Genomic DNA, 19,265 nt, shown 5'->3' on the forward strand with positions numbered 1-19,265 from the left:
AAAGACACATCAGTGGACTATACTGTAGCATCTGATGCTCTGGCAGCCCTTTACCCTCTTCAGGGAGGTGATGGTGGTCTCATCGCCCTGGGACAGCTTCAGAGCGGCTGCCACTTTAGTGGATGTGGACACAACTTCTGCATTCAGCTCCCTGCATTTGGACATCAGCCTCTTCTCATTCTCACGGGACTTCTTCAGAGCATGGATGAGCTTCTCGTACTCCCCCCGGACCTTGTCCATGCTCTCGTCGCCCACCAGCTCACTGAGGACGATGTGGAACTCCTCCAAGGACATGTCCTCTGCTGCTCCTGACTCCTGGAAATGCAGAAAAGCCACATACAGGGAGTTTAACAAGCTAGAACGTAACTAACAGTAATTGAGTAAATGTAACTAAGTACATCAAGTAATGTACTTTTTGTTTAACTATTTCTACTCTACTTACAGTATATAGTATTTCTTCTCAACTGCATTTAAAAGGGAAATAATTAGTTGTATTCTACTTATATCACAGCTTTAGTCAGATTGAGATTTAGCATTAAAACAATGTGATACACTTTTAACACATTGCATCTCTCAAGATTAAACAATTGTAATAACTGTTTAGATACAACAAATGTAATGATCCAATGTATTACAAAACCATTATGAAAGAAAGACCTTAACATGAATAATGTGAATCAGAGCAGAAACATTCAATGTAGAATGCAGAGTACTTTTAGCTTACGTTTGATACTTTAATGCAAGACTTGTAATAGAGTGAGAGAGTATTTTGACATTAATATATTGGTAATTTTACTTCCAGGGATAAAGTTACTTTATCTTAAATAGTGGTAATATAGTATGTTTACTTGACCGTGTAACTAAGAAGCAGAATGTAATACAGACAGCATTAGTGCAATTAATGTTAGCAACCATGCTAAGTTCACTTTCCAAGCCGTGTATGATGTCAGGTTAGGCTAACTTTCTACTCTTAACCTTGTACTAAATGTATTTTTGCATCAATATTAAGTTGTCTTGTAAACATTCGTAAATGCAACCCTGTAGAAGAGTTCTTACCTCCATTACATCAAATGAAAAGTCAAAATGAATCCATACAGGGTGGCGTTATCACGAGAAGTGTTGACGGTTGCTTAGCGACCGTAGGTCTCGCGACAGGAGGAGCCGCTGGTCTGCGGGACTTTGTGAGATCACAACATGCACTGTGCGAGAGGTGGGCTTTAAAACGGAATGGAACTCATTTTCAAAAAAGTATTTCTACCGAGGACACGCGCCACGGAGAAAGAGTTACACAAGACCCACTTACTTAATAATATGTAAAAGTTCACAAAATGTTACCGTAATAAAAGAAATATCTGCCAAAGTTCTAACTAAATACAAATACATTAGAAAGATATCAGTTCATTGCGCGCGTTCAACACAATTTCAGTTTGTCTGGTTTGATTCATCAACTATCCTGTCAATTAATTGCCTCCCTCAGTGCGATCAGCTCATTCTCTCATTAGCCCACATAATATCAGTGGTCTAAGGTTAGAATATTGTAGCCAACATATTAGCCACACTACTCAAATTAACTTATCCTTTAAAAACATAATTAATAAGGAGGCAATACAAACTAACTGTAAATATTTTAAAAATATATATATATTTGAAATAACACAGTTGTTTTTCTTTTTCTTTGTTCTACTTTTCTATGTAGCTGTGTACCACTGTTGTTAAATGGTTTGTATGTAAACAATGTATGATGTTTTGTTCATTACTGAATACTCGAGACAGGGTTTCCGTTCTCTCGGCCATAACAGCGGGGGTATAAACTGTATATAAAGAAGTGTTTAGCCGTATTTTCAATATTTCCAAATTTCTTCAGCATCTGCATCTAACTTGTTGGTAAAGGTAAGTGACTCTTGAACTTGTTCAGATTCATTTAGCAAGTGTTTGGTAACTGTTTGGTAATTAAACGGCACCACCTAACGCCGCAGTGTCCTCGGTGGTATCATTTAGGGAGCTAACATGTATCTACCATTAATGCAATTTGACTGTATAAGAAGCTAACATTATGTTATATGACAATCATGTTTCTTGCCACCAAATTATGTTTATTTAATTAAAGTTAAAAACGTACTTCTTAATACTGCTGTTAAACTATAGCTTATTCAGATGAATTGAATAAGTGTTAAATGTAGTTAAGTGAGATAGTTTTAACTGCCAGCGCCAGCTAACATGTAGTAACCTAGGTTCTAGCTTTGTTAGCTAGCAATAATCTACCAATGCCTTTGACTCGTATAGAAAATACTCTCTCCCTGTCCACTCACACACTGCCAGTGTGGAAGCAAGCTCTTGTATCGCTCCTGTTGAAAGCTGGTGATCCCACTGAGTTGAATAACTATCGACCCAAATCTTTCTGTGTTATCAAAGATTCTTGAGTCCCATAGTTTCTGCTCAGCTAAAGCTTTTTTTAAATTCACACAACATCCTTAACCCTATGCAATCTGGATTCAGATCAAAGCACAGTACTGTGACTGCCAGTCTGAAAGTCTTAGACGATATTAAGGCTGCTATGGATAAGAAATATGTTTGTGGTGCATTGTTTATTGACTTAGCCAAAGCATTTGACACTATAGATCACCACATTGTCTAATGTTATGTTGGTGTCTCGTTTCGGTCATAATGCCTTTTGCTGGTTTCAGAGTTATCTAACCGACTGTACTCAATGTGTCAGGTTGGGTAGTACTGTCTCTGACCCTGTCACCTTGGAGAAGGGAGTTCCACAGGGCTCTATTTTGGGGCCCTAGCTCTTTTTATTATATGTAAACAATATTTGTAATCAGATGCAATTTTCTACCTATCATATGTATGCTGATGACACTATTGTATACTCATGTGCTCCTTCTCTGGATATGGCCGTTTCCAATTTAAAATCTGATGTTATCACGCAGCAGCATGCGCTTATTGATTATAACCGGCTATTGAATGGTAAGAAAACCGTGAGTCAGTGTCCTCTTGCCATTCCATTCACACCCTTGATGGCGTCTCTGTTGAGATTGTCGATACTTACAAATATCTGGGCTTTTGGTTGGACAGAAATCTGAACTTTAAACACCATATTAAAGTTCCAACTAAGAAATTGAAATTCACTCTTGGCTTCCTTTACAGACTTAAACGTTGTTTTTCTACTTCTTCCAGTAAAAGGTTGGTCTCTGGCTTATTCCTGTCCCAGCTTGACTACGGTGATACAATCTATAGATTTGCCTGTCCCACTGTTTTGGCCAAACTTGACCCACTCTACCATGCTGCACTGCGATATATATCAAATGCACCCTATAGGACTCATCATTGCACACTGTACAGCCTAACTGGATAGTCCTCACTTAGTATGCGTAGGATGCAGCATTGGTTTTTATTAATGTATAAAGCCATTTTAGGTAAGCTTCCACTGTACATATGTGCCATATTTGCTCCAGTTTGTGACTCTTACAACCTCAGACCCAGTGCCTGGATACGGGTCCAGGTATCTGCTGTGCGGACTGAGGCTGGAAAAAGGAGTCTTTTTTACTATGGTCCTTGGTCTTGGAATGACCTTCAATCAAGCCTCAAACTGACAGCACTTTTTCCTATAGCCTGTTTTAAATTGAAGTTGTCTGAAGTCCTTACCACCAGCTGCTCTTGCAGTAATAAGTAGTACCTTTCTTACTGTCCCAAATGTGCACAATGTAGTGACTGCTTTTCGTCTTTTTGTTTACTTAGTTGTGTTTTCTGTATTTCATGTCTGTGTTATTTGGAAGAACGTAAGAACGTGTAACGTTGCTGCCTTCTTGGCCAGGTTAGCATTGTAAATGAGATTTTGTCTCAATGTTTAATAAAATAAATAAATCTCCTTAGATATTTAAATGTGCCATTCTGCATAACGAGCACTTTTACTTACTAACTTTTTTACGTTTTCTATTTTAAGTGGATCAGAGTTCATCCGTCAGGCCAGCAGGGGGCAGTGGTGGAACGCTCTTAAATTGAGCGTTAATTTATTTTCCAATTCCAATTCCAACACATTTTTGAAAACAGGGCTCATTTTCTCAAAACATTTATCACAATTCACAAGCTCACACACCCAAAGTGCAAAACACCTCATACAGGAAATAGAAAAATGATATATAAAATATACACAATATAACAAATTCTGGACAATTAAAATGATTAGTTCCGTTTCAACAGAATATTTGACTTTCTGCACATATTTCTGGAGTGCAGCATTCTACATGTTACATAGCACTAAGCCCATAACAGACGAGGGTGCTTCTGATTGAGCACAACAGTGTGTAGTTGGGTGGACAACACAATCTGATAATATGAATGCAGCGTGTGCCATTTTGTTTGGTTTTGATAAGTGTTTCTGTAGTTTTGAGTGCAGTTAGTCATTCTGCAGAATATGAGGTGTTTTGCAATTTTTTGTTTTGTGAATTGTGTCTAGTGTTTTGATCAAATGAGACCTGTTTTCAAAGCAATTAAAAAAAACTGTAAGCAGGGGATGAGCAAATGTTCAAACTATTCAGTATAAATACGTACAAAGAATATGTGCATGAGGGTAGATGTGCATTCATGCATCTCACTTTATACAGTTAATATCAGTAAAAAAATTATTTGAACCCATCATTAATATACTGAAGAATGGGCATCTTCAGTATTACATATTTTGACAAAGACATTGAAATGTTCTGAGCTCTGCTTTTTCGCAATGAGGTATTTTTGACGAAGTGAATAATTTGCTGCTGTTCACTTTTAGTTGTATTTTTCTGTTTCCAATTTGTGTCAATCGCGCATGTGTAGACGTAGCGATAAGTGGCACACTCTTTTATAATATGTATATCTCATGCAGCAGCAGCAGCAGCAGCAGCAGCAGCAGCAGCAGCAGCAACCATCAGGAACATTTCACCATATCACAGTAAGTAGTAAAAAATAGTTTTATTGAAATATTTTACAAAAAATACAAACAGTCACTTAAGCACAACAACACAGCATGTGAAGGTCCAGAAACACACACAATAAATATTCATCACACAACACAAATGTAGCTTCGTTGAACTTTAGAAAAGAAACCTAGTCAGGCCTAACATCAGGAGGTGTAACAGCTCACATCTCCAGGAACACAAAGCCAGACAGCCTGGGCTTTGTGGTGAGCAGAAGCATAGGCATGTTCACACGGTATACAAAAAGACACAGCATTCATATTTAAAAACACATCAAAACTGAAGATTGAAGGTTTTGCATTAAGGACCATTAATCTGAAAAAAGCTCAAGCACACTGAATCATTTAATTAAAAATAGTGCTAAAATCGTAAACCCTAAAAAGGGTTAAAATACATTGAATCTCTTACAAAGAGAGAGCAGAAGAGATGGTGAAAATGCTGAGTTTTTCCAAACTTAACCGTTTATTTCCCAATATTTGTTAACTCAGGTAGCTCTGAGACCTCTTCTGACGGAAACTCAGATGTCTAATATTCTTTTAGATATTTATATTCAATAAGGCTTCAGATTTGGACTTTTCTTGCATAGGTGCCTGAATCATAAACAAACCACATTGTTAATAAAGTCTCCTTTAGCTCAAAGACACAGTAGACCAAAGTATTGTGTTTGTATTGCTGTGACATCAAGGCAGCCCTCACACATAGAGCTGAGAAAGCAACCAACGTTACCACTGCACATGAAAGAAACATTAAAAAATGAAAGAAATAAATCATAAAACATACGCCGTGTGTACTTTCATTATTACAAACACCGAAGCAAGAAGTCAATCAAACATATTTAAATCAGTTTGGTATTACATCTTCCTCTGCTAATGGGAAACAGAACAAATACACACTTTGGTTTGGCAGCTACATTTCTTTTTATAAGTTGAACCTCTCTTGTTGCAATAGCCCTCGTTCAGTGTATAGCCACACAAGCTGCTTGTGCTTCACAGCTAAATATCAAGTCAATCTCAACAGCAATTAAAATACTATAAAAGCGAAAGCTGAATTAAAATCAAAATACCTTTCACTTTAAGCCACAGGTATAATAACTGAGCTATCAGCTGTTTAATGTATTCAGTATTATTCACGGACACTCCCAAAGTAGTCGTCTCCTTCAAATCCCAGCCTGCAGAGCCAGCACAGCCTTTTACCGTTCACACTTTTTGATTTGGCTTTGCTGCAGAGGTGCTTCACGGTGTCCTATTGCAATTGCCCATGCCTTTTAGCACATTGGACTTGATATTATTTCAATATTTTACTTTTTTATTTACTAAAAAATATATCTGATTACCACAGTTTTCATAAATGATCAAGTGAAATGAGGGCAGCTCGAAGGCAAGTTGAACATGTGTTATATTGTCAGTGTGCCGCTGGAAGAAAAGGCTGAAACGTGGTCCATGCTTCACTTCAACCGGTACCAAGCAATACTGCTGGCAGCATCTGTGAATATGATACATATCATCCAGCTAATCTGCTCTATGTATTCTGCACCATGTTATCAAATACTGTAACTCATCACGTTCCCCACAGATCCATCTGATCATATGGAAGAGTATTAGGTAAGCTAAGACCCATATTTAAATATCCATATCTGATATAATGAGAACAAACTTTCAAATGTATCCACAGAGATGAGAACCATACAAAGATGTTAACAGCAAGCTTAGCAAGATACAATTCAGTTGTGTACAATTAAAACGTTTTCAGTCTGTTTTAAGGGAAATCTTAAAAGATCGTTTTTTAAGGAGGATGTCCACCTCATTGTCCGTCAGCGCCAGGAAGCTGATCCTGACCCCCCCTGGATTTACATGCATCCTTGCTACATGACATGTGCAATTCAATTCACAGACCAGACCGTGTATTTGTTTGAAGTGCACACCTTAACCTCGCTCATCACCACAACCACACGGCCACAACGCTGTGCCGTTAAAGTCACTCACTATACATAAAGGCGTTTCAGTGTTTGTCAGACCCCCCCCCCTCCTCACTCCACAGGGTCGCTGCTGCTGCTGCTGCTGCTGGCCTTGACCCCCGCCCTGCTGATGTGCAGCCAGGGCAGCTTGGCACAGTTCTTAAAGAGCTGCTCGATGGCGATGTGACGCACATGCAGCTCTGACGCCAACGAGTCTTTCTCCTGCACGGCCTCCGTCAGCTCCTCAAACACCTCTGTGGGAAGGGAGAGGCCAGAGCAAACTCAAATCATCATTTATTCACACGACTTGTTTTATACAATCAATCAAGACATAATGGAGACATGTGAAATGGGAAACCCCAATACGCTATAGGGAGTGTGAGAACAGGAGCCCAGACAATAAAACACAAGGTTTTATATTATATATCATGAATAAATATAGAATTGAGAGTTCATGTATTACTCAGAAACATTACAAGCCAAAAACCCGTTCAACTCAACTACTTTAACACTAACTAATTCATGGTCTAAGTATTTCATTCATCAGTCCATATATATATTACAAATAAGTAAGATGATTAACAAAGACACGTTTTGATGGGAAATGTATGGTGCATTTCAGAGGTGTAGAAGTCGACAGCCATTGTTGCTTTAAGTGCTTTTAACAGACAGACAAAGATAAAGACATATTGAAAGTGTGATCAATCTCATTCCACACTTCCTAGGATAAATGAACTGGGATAAGCTCACAGTCTGTCGTTCAGCATATAACTATGGTAAACAATAAACAGGCATATTCACACACACATTGCATTCAGTGAGTGGAGCTGTGAAACAGAGGGTCAGTGTCCATGGACCAAGGTATGACTTCCCTTTGAACACGTTCAGCTCATTCAGGTAGCGAGGGAGGCATTGCACCATGTGACTTTGCAGACACATCAGACAGAGTCAACTTATACTCCAAACAAGCGAGATAAAGAAAATCCATAATATTGAATACTGAAGGAGCAGAGAGCAAAGACAACGTGACAGACAATGTTTCGACTTCAGATAAATAACACAACACAAAAACACATCCAACTAATAACTTCAGTATAGGGAGCTATGCAGCGGAGCAACACCGGTACAAACACGTGTACGGACATGAAAGCTCGGTGGATTATACAAGTCATGGCAGATCCTTTCTGAGAACAGTCATTCAAACCTGTGGAGCTGGACTTCCTTTCCTCAGAGTGATCCTGCATACGTTGATCATGTTATGTTCCTCTTGAGAGGGAGACACACTATGGCTCCTTCAATCACTTTCGGCTAAAGATTGAAGATAGAAATATCAAATGATAATGAGGGTGTTAACTAAAAAAGGACTGAGCCAAACCCCTCCAAACGATGTGCTATGGAGTGCTGCAGGATGCCGACCGGAGGTTCACCTCGTAAGGGCTAAAGGCAAATGGGACTTCCATTGGATTGTGGTGTATCACAGAGACATCTCTGTGGCAAACGCATACGATACTAACATGCTTAGTTCAGCGGGATCATCTCCACATATGAACACTTCATGATTTCTGAAGCGTTCATTGGTCGACTGTAATACTATATACTGGAAAAACCACATGGTTGCAAAAATTCACACGACAGAACTTATTTTGGGGATCTAACCAGAAAAAAAGGAAATAATACACAGACGGAAGATCTGGAACTGGATGAGGTCAAATGCTAACGCATTTCGGAGCTTTAAGACTCATTCCTGCGTCACTATATTCGTTCAATGATGATTGGGTGTCAATTAAAAAGGTAGTGTGCAACAAGTCTCACAATTGTGTTCTATGATGACCCACCTATGTCTGCATTCTGCAGGGTCTAGTCATTTACACCGGGGTAACATGATTCAACCTTAGAAGAAGTGCGTAGCTTGGCTTGTACTGATTGTGCCAACACTACGTCTACCTGACTGAGCTTTGAGTAATCTGTCACTTCAAAATAATGTTTAGCTGAGGAGGGCATCTGAGCATTACACATTAAAGACATACACATGTTCAGTTTAAAGCATTGATTATGCAAAAGTTTGAACTTGATGTCAAAGGTTGGGATCAATAAGCGGAATAGAACAAGTGAACAACACTTACTTTGAATCTGCATCAGCAGCTGGCTGTTCAGCTGATGGAGGTGGTCCACACTCATGTTAGTCACTGAAAGAGAAAGGCTTTGCATGAGAGAGGGAGAGGCACCGCATGTCACAGCATGTGACTGAGCTCTGACTCAGACACTGAACCGGCTGCTCTTCAGCAGATACATTTATAAAATAGTTGAAATGTCAATATATTAGTCTGCATTTAAACGTGAGGGCAGGAGGACACTGAACAGACAGGTGGCCTCCTTCCCCTTTTCCATAGTTTTATCTCCATTTCTGTAACTACAAATAAAATGTTTTGCTGTTTACGCAAATAAGAAAGTCTGGAATAACTAAATAGCAGCATTTTGAACAATCTACAGGCATTTCTGAAACACTCAAGTGAAATTGACACAAACTACATTGGAAAAAATGGGTGTGGGGGAAAAACATGCACCATATAGAATCAAGCAGAAAATAAAAGGTGTCCGTATGTATGCTCTCTTTTTCAAACTGTATACAGGAATACTGTAGCAATATCAGAAGGGATTTGTTACTTCTTTGAGGTTCTGCAGCACTGAGCTGTTTATGGCTAAGTGCAACTCGTACATTTAACCAGCTATTAACAAATCTAAAGAAACACTGTAGTGTTCACACCCCAAAATAAATGTGTTTTAAGGTATCCAGTCCAGATGTTGAAGTGCCATCTGTGTGTTAGCGTGTGAACGAGCAATAGAATACATGATGAGCAGTTGTTCACATTGCATTCCAGCCTTGCCATGACTGTGTTAATGGGTCAATGTTGGTGTGTCGTGTGTCCTTATGCAAAGTGAGAAGCCCCTATAGTCATCTATAGAAGGCTGCCTCACATTCCTGCAGGCTGTAGTCATAAGCAGCTTTTGCAGTGACGAGACACGAGACAGCCAAGGACACACCGCTTCGAGGGAAATAACGTTTCTATGAGGAGATGAAGGATGGACCAAGTGAGAGTGTCTTTTCTGTTGCCGTGTTACTGTTTTGTCAGCTGCCCTTGGACTAACAAATGCTTGGAAGTTTTGGAAATTGAAGAGATGCCACTTGCTGAAGTTAAAACACAGAGGCAGCAATGCATTTCTGTTGACATTTCAAAGACAAATAATCAAACCTTCCCCTGCTGGCTATATTACAATCTCAAACTTAGAAAGGTAAAGTTAGTGGAGTGAAATGAGCTTACATTCATCGGTGCTGTGGCCCTGGTGCCTGCGCTGTGCCTGTCCTCCTCCTGATAATAGGTTCCGGCTGTGTAGACCGTTCCTGCCGTCACTGGACCAGACGTCAGAGTGAGCCTCCTGCAGCAGCCCCAGCTTCTCCACTGTGTGGCGCTCCAACACCCCCATGGTGTAGTCCGGCCTGTCTGTAGCCCTGCCTGTGTCCCAGCAGGGCGTGTAGCGCGGCACCTGGGCGTCCGACTGGGGCAACAGCTTGCGGTCACTCTGCTGGCTGTAACAGAGGAGCTTGGACCCTCGTCTGCCCAGCCCGTTAGAGGACACAGAGTCTTTGTTCTGGGCATACTGGATGATGCGGTTCAGTTTCTGGCTGAAGGCCAGCTTCATGCCCTCGTAAGCACTTTTGGAGACCTTGGAACGTGACAGCTTCTGGTTGGCGATGAGGTGGCATTTCTCAAAGCAGTCTCTGTGGCCGCGCAGGGACTTCGAGTGCAACAAGATAGCAGAGGAGACACCTGCATTCAAACAGACATAAAGCAATGAGTCAGTAGGTACACAACTACGAATGTCTTCACCCTAAAACACATGAACGACAAAAAAACTGTCAAAAAACAGGGCTCCTTAAACATAAAAATAGTTGAATATAGATAAAGCAGTTGGTGGTGACTGACCTATTGAATTTGGACACAGCACATAGAAGTAAACCAGTATGATAGTATGCTAACAGTGGCAGACTGGCCTATGGCTTCTCTCTATGAAAGCTGCTTAGTGTGCAGTGGATTAGCCACCAGAGCGTTGAGATAGCAGGGATCATAGAGTCCAGGCTCAGTGCAGACCAAGCAGCAAACTCTGGGGAAGAGCCGGGACGCTAATACGGAAGTGTCTCAAACTGCAGTTCATCTAGTGGCCAGTAGGAGCAGTCTGCAGAAGGGAGCAATTTACATAGACCTCCATGTTAAAATGGATTGGGGGGGGGGTGCATTTTTTTTTTTCTCAACTCATCCGTTTAATTAATATTAAGCCTTAAAGCTTTTGCATAAATTAGGGCGTGGTCACTTTGATTGACATGGACATGCCTCACTGTCAGCTAACAGCAACTTGTCCACTCTGCTAGGCTACAACCATAGAGGCTACAACGTTAGTTAGTTGTAGTTACTGTACTTGACCCTTTAGCTTTAGCCGTGTTCGTGGTGATTGTGCCTTTTAGGGAATATTGTTACAAATACCAGACAATTAAAATGTCGTGCTGTGCGCTTGAATGTACCAACAGAACTTCCAAGAAGTCTAAAATGATAATATTATACATGTTAACCCCGTTCGCAGGTATTTGTGTGCTTGGTAGCTTAGCTTTCCACTTATTAGCCAGCTAAGGACGTAACCCTTTATACATACATATACATTTTAGTTTCTGATTCAGCCTTGGGTAAGACTTTTATAGTCTATGGCTATGACGCCCATAATGCTAAACGGGAGCAAATGTTAATAGGGGACCCAATTATCCCAGTGGTGGCCGCCGGAGCTAACGGAGCCGCAGGTGGCTAGCTCCAGCCGGCGTCCCGGAGCTAGCCCACTGCGGCTCCGTTAGGTCCGGGCGGTGGAGTCTGTCTTTTCTCAACGTGTGAATGACAAGCATTAAGAATAACAAAATATAGCTAATTCTCTTGCAGATTGTCTCATTTGATTATGAATGTAACGTTTATATAGGGGAACTACACTGTTAGCAGTAACTTGGTATGCATGTATTTCATGTTAGCTTAGCTTCTTAGCCTGAGCTAGCTCTGTTTACTGCCAGTTCGGAGGCTCCGCCTCTTTGCCCTTATTTGGAGCACGCGGGATTAGACTGACGTCAAAGTCGAGCCGTTAGTGGCCGACTCCGCCTACTAAGGGCTTCACGGCACCTCTGCAGAATCCTATTTTATCGACTGTACTTCCTGTATTTACGTTATTAAAAACCAAGATGCAAATATAGTTTTCAATATAAATCGAGAAAGTATTTGGAATAAAATGTGAGAAAATAGAATGTTTCCAGTTTCTTAAAGTCCAAGGTGAGACAAAAAACAAAGACATTAACTGTAACACACTATTTGAAGGACAAATTAATTATTAAAATAGTTGCCCATTTTGTTTCTGTTGATCTACAAAATCGATTAGTCGGAAAATCTGTGCAGCTCCACACAACACCATAGTATGCGTATATGAGACACTTTTAACAGAAGATCAGCTTTATGCAAGAAACAAAACAACGGAATAGGAAGAAGAGAAAAAACAACTTCAGCTCGGGGGCTGATATTCTATAATTAAACTACATTCTTTGGAAGTTCCTCTATGGGAAAAAGGTAATGCTTCCTGGACCCAGTCAAAACAGCGCACACAATTTTAGCACGTAAAGAACACATTAGCACAAAGCAAGGGGACCAAAGTGTAAATAACGTCTCAGTAAGGTTGGCCAGATCTAAATAAACAAAGGGAGATCTGAAAGTGAAGTAAGTGTGTGTGTGTGTGTGTGTGTGTGTGTGTGTGTGTGTGTGTGTGTGTGTGTGTGTGTGTGTGTGTGTGTGTGTGTGTGTGTGTGTGTGTGTGTGTGCGTGTGTGCGTGTGTGCGTGTGTGCGTGTGTGCGTGTGTGTGTGTGTGTGTGTGTGCGTGTGTGCGTGGGTGGGGAAAGCACAAGGGTGAGCGAGTGTTCCACATGCGTCTGAGTGTTGGCCTTCCTTTCACAGCCTGCATTTCTCGGCAGACAGACGTCGTGTTGGGGCCTGAGGTGAGGAGATAAGTCACTATCGTCCATAGAGATTCTAGAGCTCCCTCGGATAGGTTCAGCTTACAGGCTTCTCTCAGCAACTCACCAGCACACACATAATACAGATGCACAGGAAATGACAATACCACCTCAGGACAACAGTGCAATTGGTACAAACACACACACGGCCCTTGTATTTTAATGTAACACACAAACCTATCAAGGCTGTGCCAATTGGTGATCGGATCGTATACTTATTGTATTGCCATCTCTTTTTTATACAATAAAACAAAACATGAGGTTTTCCTTGGACACTAAACCTAAGTTGTCCATGCAATTGGATCTCTTAATGAGGATCTTGAGTTTATTGATTGGCCCATATGAAATTAGAAACGATTGCCCAACCCTGTACTCAAAACTGGGGTTTCAGTTTCCTTTAACACAGAGTTATGGCAGCCAAAACCAAGAGGGTCAGTGAACGACTGTCTTTGTCATTGTCTCAAAGATTCCCTGATGGTTTAGATGTAGTATGACCAGAAAAGAAAAAAAAGAGCAACTGTTCGTGATCAAGATTAGACAGAATTCAGTAAGAAACATTTAAAACAGATAGGCCTAACAAATGTGTCTGCCAACAGAAAAAAGGGTTTTGACTTCACATTAAGGGTAAGACCGGCAATGGAAAAAGAAAACGCGTCCATTAGTTGGTAAGAAAACAGAACAGAAACACAATGAACTGCTTTAAAGGACACAGCAGCGGCTACAAGCAGTTCTTTATAGAACTAGTAATTCTGCTAAAGTGATACTCGTACAAAGAGTGAAGTGTCACTTTTGTTCCAGGTGTGATGATCTTTTAAAAACACTATGTTGACTGAAAGCATGAGGATGAATATAAGCTTTAAGCACCATTTATTTGTAGGGAAATTGTCTGGTCTTGTTTCTGTCAAGTGCAATCTCTTTACATGTCTTTTGAAGGATTGGTGTATGCCTGCAGGATTATTACAAATAAAACACCTTATGTAGGACAGCCATTTGATATGATATACAGTGGGGCAAAAAAAAGTATTTAGTCAGCCACCAATTGTGCAAGTTCTCCCACTTAAAAAGATGAGGCCTGTAATTTTCATCCTAGGTATACTTCAACTATGAGAGACAAAATGAGAAAAAAAGTTGGTCAACAACAAAAGTTCATCTCAATACTTTGTTATATACCCTTTGTTGGCAATGACAGAGGTCAAATGTTTTCTGTAAGTCTTCACGAGGTTTTCACACACTGTTGCTGGTATTTTGGCCCATTCCTCCATGCAGATCTCCTCTAGAGCAGTGATGTTTTGGGGCTGTCGCTGGGCAACACGGACTTTCAACTCCCTCCAAAGATTTTCTATGGGGTTGAGATCTGTAGACTGGCTAGGCCACTCCAGGACCTTGAAATGCTTCTTACGAAGCCACTCCTTCGTTGCCCGGGCAGTGTGTTTGGGATCATTGTCATGCTGAAAGACCCAGCCACGTTTCATCTTCAATGCCCTTGCTGATGGAAGGAGGTTGTCACTCAAAATCTCACGATACATGGCCCCATTCATTCTTTCCTTTACACGGATCAGTCGTCCTGGTCCCTTTGCAGAAAAACAGCCCCAAAGCCTGATGTTTCCACCCCCATGTTTCACAGTAGGTATGGTGTTCTTTGGATGCAACTCAGCATTCTTTCTCCTCCAAACACGTCTAGTTGAGTTTTTACCAAAAAGTTCTATTTTGGTTTTATCTGACCATATGACTCTCCCAATCCTCTTCTGGGTCATCTAAATGCTCTCTAGCAAACTTCAGACGGGCCTGGACATGTACTGGCTTAAGCAGGGGGACACGTCTGGCACTGCAGGATTTGAGTCCCTGGCGGCGTAGTGTGTTACTGATGGTAGCCTTTGTTACTTTGGTCCCAACTCTCTGCAGGTCATTGACTCGGTCCCCCCGTGTGGTTCTGGGATCTTTGCTCACCGTTCTTGTGATCATTTTGACCCCACGGGGTGAGATCTAGCGTGGAGCCCCAGATCGAGGGAGATTATCAGTGGTCTTGTATGTCTTCCATTTTCTAATAATTGCTCCCACAGTTGATTTCTTCACACCAAGCTGCTTACCTATTGCAGATGCAGTCTTCCCAGCCTGGTGCAGGTCTACCATTTTGTTTCTGGTGTCCTTTGACAGCTCTTTGGTCTCGGCCATAGTGGAGTTTGGAGTGTGACTGTTTGAGGTTGTGGACAGGTGTCTTTATACTGATAACGAGTTCAAACAGGTGCCATGAATACAGTTAACGAGTGGAGGACAGAGGAGGCTCTTAAAGAAGAAGTTACAGGTCTGTGAGAGCCAGACATCTTGTTTGTTTGTAGGTGACCAAATACTTATTTTACCGAGGAATTTAACAATTAATTCATTACAAATCCTACAATGTGATTTCCTGGATTCTTTCCCCCCATTCTGTCTCTCATAGTTGAAGTGTACCTAGGATGAAAATTACAGGCCTCTCATCTTTTTAAGTGGGAGAACTTGCACAATTGGTGGCTGACGTTGTTTTGTGAAGGGAGTGGAGTATACAGTATATGTACAGTATGTGAGCCGTGTGTGACAATATTGCCTCCTGAATGGCCAATGAATCTCTAGATTCGTTACTAATAGCTGCAGGATGGTTCTGCCTATCAAACAGCCATGTTATAATCCAATCAGTCTCAGTCTGTGGACTACAAGAAAAACACACTGAAGACCACTTGCCTAGCAGAAGATTCATTGGTCCACAACCAGGCCAGTGCACCACCAGCCAAACACCTCACTGCAGCTAAGCAGCTTAGCACTACTGTCTTTCATGGCTGCACACACACGAGCTCAGGCACACACAGACTATTCACTGGAGGTGAATCCACATTGTTCAGCCGTGACAGCGAGAGACATTAAGCATGACAACACTGACAATCAATAGGTCTGTTTTTCCTGCTCCTTTGTACGGAGTGAGTCAAGGTTAGTCCGTCACTCAGGGAATCAACTGACAAAGACAAGACGTGTGCTTAGATCTGATGTCAAATATCAACATATGGTTTTATAAATAGTTTACTCTCTAGTTCAAGAAAGCAAATATAAATCTGCATGCACTACTAGAATCAGGAGAGCATTGATCAAATCGGAAATCATTTGGTCCAGGTTATATAAAGAAATATTATTCTTGATGTAAAAATAATGTTCAAAGTCTGAGATTTAAAAGGGGATGCCTTGGACTATTTTTATTTGATATCAAGTATTAAGGGTTATATTTATTTTATAGTAAGACCAAAAACAATCATTTGGAGGAGAAGTTTAGAAACTGGTGCAGAGGAAACAAAACTCAGTTACATTAGATCATTCTCCATACTCAGCATAAAAACCCTCAGGCTGTAGAGATGATCTTTTATTTGATCTATCACTGCTTATCTTAAGATATCTCAGACTTCCACTTTGCAGACATGTGGTAGTGCGGCCATGGCCTAAGTTTTCAATGTATAGAACTGTCTTTGCAAACTGTTCTGTTTCTTAAATGCAATCAACAGAGTTGCACGTTTTGTCCCCCAGAGCAACCTTTTGCAGATTTCACAGAAGTGTTCTTGTGATCAGTATGTATATGTGCCAAACAAGGACAGTCAATACTTAACACATAATAATAGTTGAATAGCTTAGAGTTGGTATTGGGACAAGTGGGACAGAGGTCACCTGTGGTAAGGTGTCAAAACAGCTGCATGGCACAGCTAGGAAGAACGTGTTGGACAGCAACGCAGAGCTCACATGACCGCCATGACCCCGCCAGTTGTCTTAATTAATATTAAGTCAATATATTGACTTACTATCTCATTATATTGACTTAGCCAAGTCAATATAATGAGATAGTAAGTCAATATAATGAGATAGCTAAGTCAATATAATCATTATAATGACTTAGTTATATTTCCTGTGGCGCAAACAGGCTTCCATAATAATGACATCGGATAAATATAAAAATGTAATTAAAATAACTAATCCTGTGCCCCCTATAATAACATATATAATAGCTTTCTTTTAAAATGGCTATCAGTAGGCCTTGTATCAGAATTCTAGTTCGTAAAATTATGAAAAGTCTACAAATATCGGAAGTTACAATCTACTGCAAAAGCTGTGTCCGTCCCCCGTTTGCTTTCAAGCCAGTTGAAAGAGATTTCAGCCAGATACCCATGAGACATTTGGTAAAGTGATAGTGTAACAGAGACTCATGGCTATCTCTGCTGTCGCTGCTGTCTGACATTTACATTCTCTACAAAGGTAGCGGAAGATAACTGTGTTGAAACAAACGGAGCTGCTCACATGTGTTTCACTTTCAATGATTAACAGTATGTGAAGCTTAGAGCTGCACAAACCTGAGTTGAAATAGCAAATTATTTCAGTGTTATACACAATAAAAAGTAAACCCCATGAGACCATTTATTCATACAATCTGGGCTAATGAAGATAATACACTTTTTTCTTTTAAAAGGGGGGCTTTTTATTCAAACCAAAGAGAGATTTAAATGTAAACCAGGCCATTATACATAAAGCATTATAGTACTAAATCATAGGGCTTAGAAAGAGGGGCCATGCAGTAGGTTCAGCGAGGCTCTGGACCCCGACTGTGTTCAAACATACAGTGACCACAGGCTGCCACATGATTAGACCTCTCTGTACATCCCAGGGTGAAGAGTTCATCCACACGCTCAATGCACGGGCTGTTTATAGGAGCTACAACAGTCCCCGTAGAGCAGCAAGCAGAATCTTTACCAACGGTATCATATAGCCTCTCGCTGTTGCAATTTTCAGTTTTTCCTCACTCCAAACCCAGCTGGAAATGCTACCACGCCTCAGCAAAAAATCTGTCTGCATGATGTAAGCAGATACTCGGGGGAATGGATTAAAGGTGATGGGCTTTAGCTGAACCTGGCAGATCAGCAGACATCTTGTCTGACGAGGAGCCAGAGAAGACCAAAGGACAGTGTACTTACTTACACTGGCGTGAGATCTCTCAGTTGTTTACATAGCACAGCTTGTCTCATCCAATAAGGCCAGTTGAAAATGCCCTGTTCGGTTTGAAATATGCTGCAATGCGCAATCAGATCAAAACAATAAGGTCTGATTCATATGTAATACCGGTGCTCCCATATATGGCTATTTGTGGGGGATTGAAATCTCCTAAGAAAGAGTTAACTGTGTACCAGCTATGTTTTGGGAACATACAAGCTTTGTAGGTGTTTGGACTGAACATAATTGGCCTATTGAATTCAGGGTAGGGCCGCATCAAATATTTTATGGAAATCGCAACATGGACGAGTAAAATATCCAAATCGTAGTTTATTAGGTATAGGAAAAATATGTGGTAAAGGCCACACAATGGTTAATAATCATATTTTGTTATTGTTATATTAATAATGCTTAAAAATCATCATTCGCTCTTAATCACATCACAAATGCAATACCATAAAAAAAAACATGCAATGAATTATTTGTTCAAGATTGTGCAGCCCTGATATGGGGGGGCTTTTTGGCTACCTTATATAATCACTATCTCACAATCTTTGGTATATCAAGCATTACAGGGATTGGGGTAGACATCTGTTTACTCTAAGCAATCATCAAGGAACCAGGAATATTCCTTCAAAATACCCAAATAGCTTCAGCTTCAAACAGTGATTTCCACACAAGAGCACCAGTGACTGCAGACTGGCTGAACTGGCTCTTGGTGTGCCAACTGCAGCAGCTCTCTGATTCTCTGCTGTACAGTGTTGATGCTTAAGGCTATGCAACCATGTGTCGTACACAGAACACACGGTGTGGTAAGCAAAGGGAAAAGAACGGTCTGAAAGTAAGAAATGCCCAGTTAGGCAGAGGTTTTGATTCTGTATTTTGGATTGAACTGGCACACAGAGGCTAAAGCCGTTTCCTGAGGAACCACTTGAAGCTACAACAAAAGCTGCACTTCCTGAACATTCATCCTGTGGTGCACTGTGCTCAAGGCTTTCGCCCCAAATAGCTTCACATAAACTTCTGCACCTGGAGATATGGTGGGATAAACAACAGAAGCTCTTTGCGCCATGTATTAGATACAGTACATGAATTTGAATCTGAAGATGACACATTTGTATATTAATATGTGAATCTTGTTTTTGTTTAAGTTGATGTACAGTGCTGCCTAACTTTCACTTTGTGTGTACCCAGCTAGTGTTTAAACAGACAAGTCTGGACACCCCCGTGTCATGCAAGCCTCAAGCATATCTTAGGGATGTTGTGGTGAAAATA

General features: G+C 40.7%; 2 protein-coding genes across 4 annotated transcripts in view; both read right to left on the bottom strand.

Moving 5' to 3' along the window:
* cfap58 (cilia and flagella associated protein 58) overlaps positions 1-1,144 on the bottom strand; it is a 47,759-nt gene extending 46,615 nt beyond the window's left edge. For all 3 annotated transcript variants that reach the window (XM_034099942.1, XM_034099943.1, XM_034099944.2), the window contains exons 1-2: positions 1,057-1,144; positions 55-315 (exon numbers count right to left, since the gene is read on the bottom strand). In XM_034099942.1, coding sequence (XP_033955833.1) covers positions 55-315; positions 1,057-1,062 — 267 coding nt within the window. In that variant the 5' untranslated portion in view covers positions 1,063-1,144. The remainder of the gene's footprint in view (positions 1-54; positions 316-1,056) is intronic.
* Positions 1,145-4,935: 3,791 nt separating this feature from the next.
* The window catches only part of c14h21orf91 (chromosome 14 C21orf91 homolog), a 28,491-nt gene continuing 14,161 nt past the window's right edge, over positions 4,936-19,265 (bottom strand). The window contains exons 3-5 of the mRNA XM_034099001.1: positions 10,230-10,736; positions 9,033-9,095; positions 4,936-7,163 (exon numbers count right to left, since the gene is read on the bottom strand). Coding sequence (XP_033954892.1) covers positions 6,982-7,163; positions 9,033-9,095; positions 10,230-10,736 — 752 coding nt within the window. The 3' untranslated portion in view covers positions 4,936-6,981. The remainder of the gene's footprint in view (positions 7,164-9,032; positions 9,096-10,229; positions 10,737-19,265) is intronic.

The sequence above is a fragment of the Pseudochaenichthys georgianus genome, chromosome 14 (assembly GCF_902827115.2).
Source record: "Pseudochaenichthys georgianus chromosome 14, fPseGeo1.2, whole genome shotgun sequence".
Lineage (NCBI taxonomy): Eukaryota > Metazoa > Chordata > Actinopteri > Perciformes > Channichthyidae > Pseudochaenichthys > Pseudochaenichthys georgianus.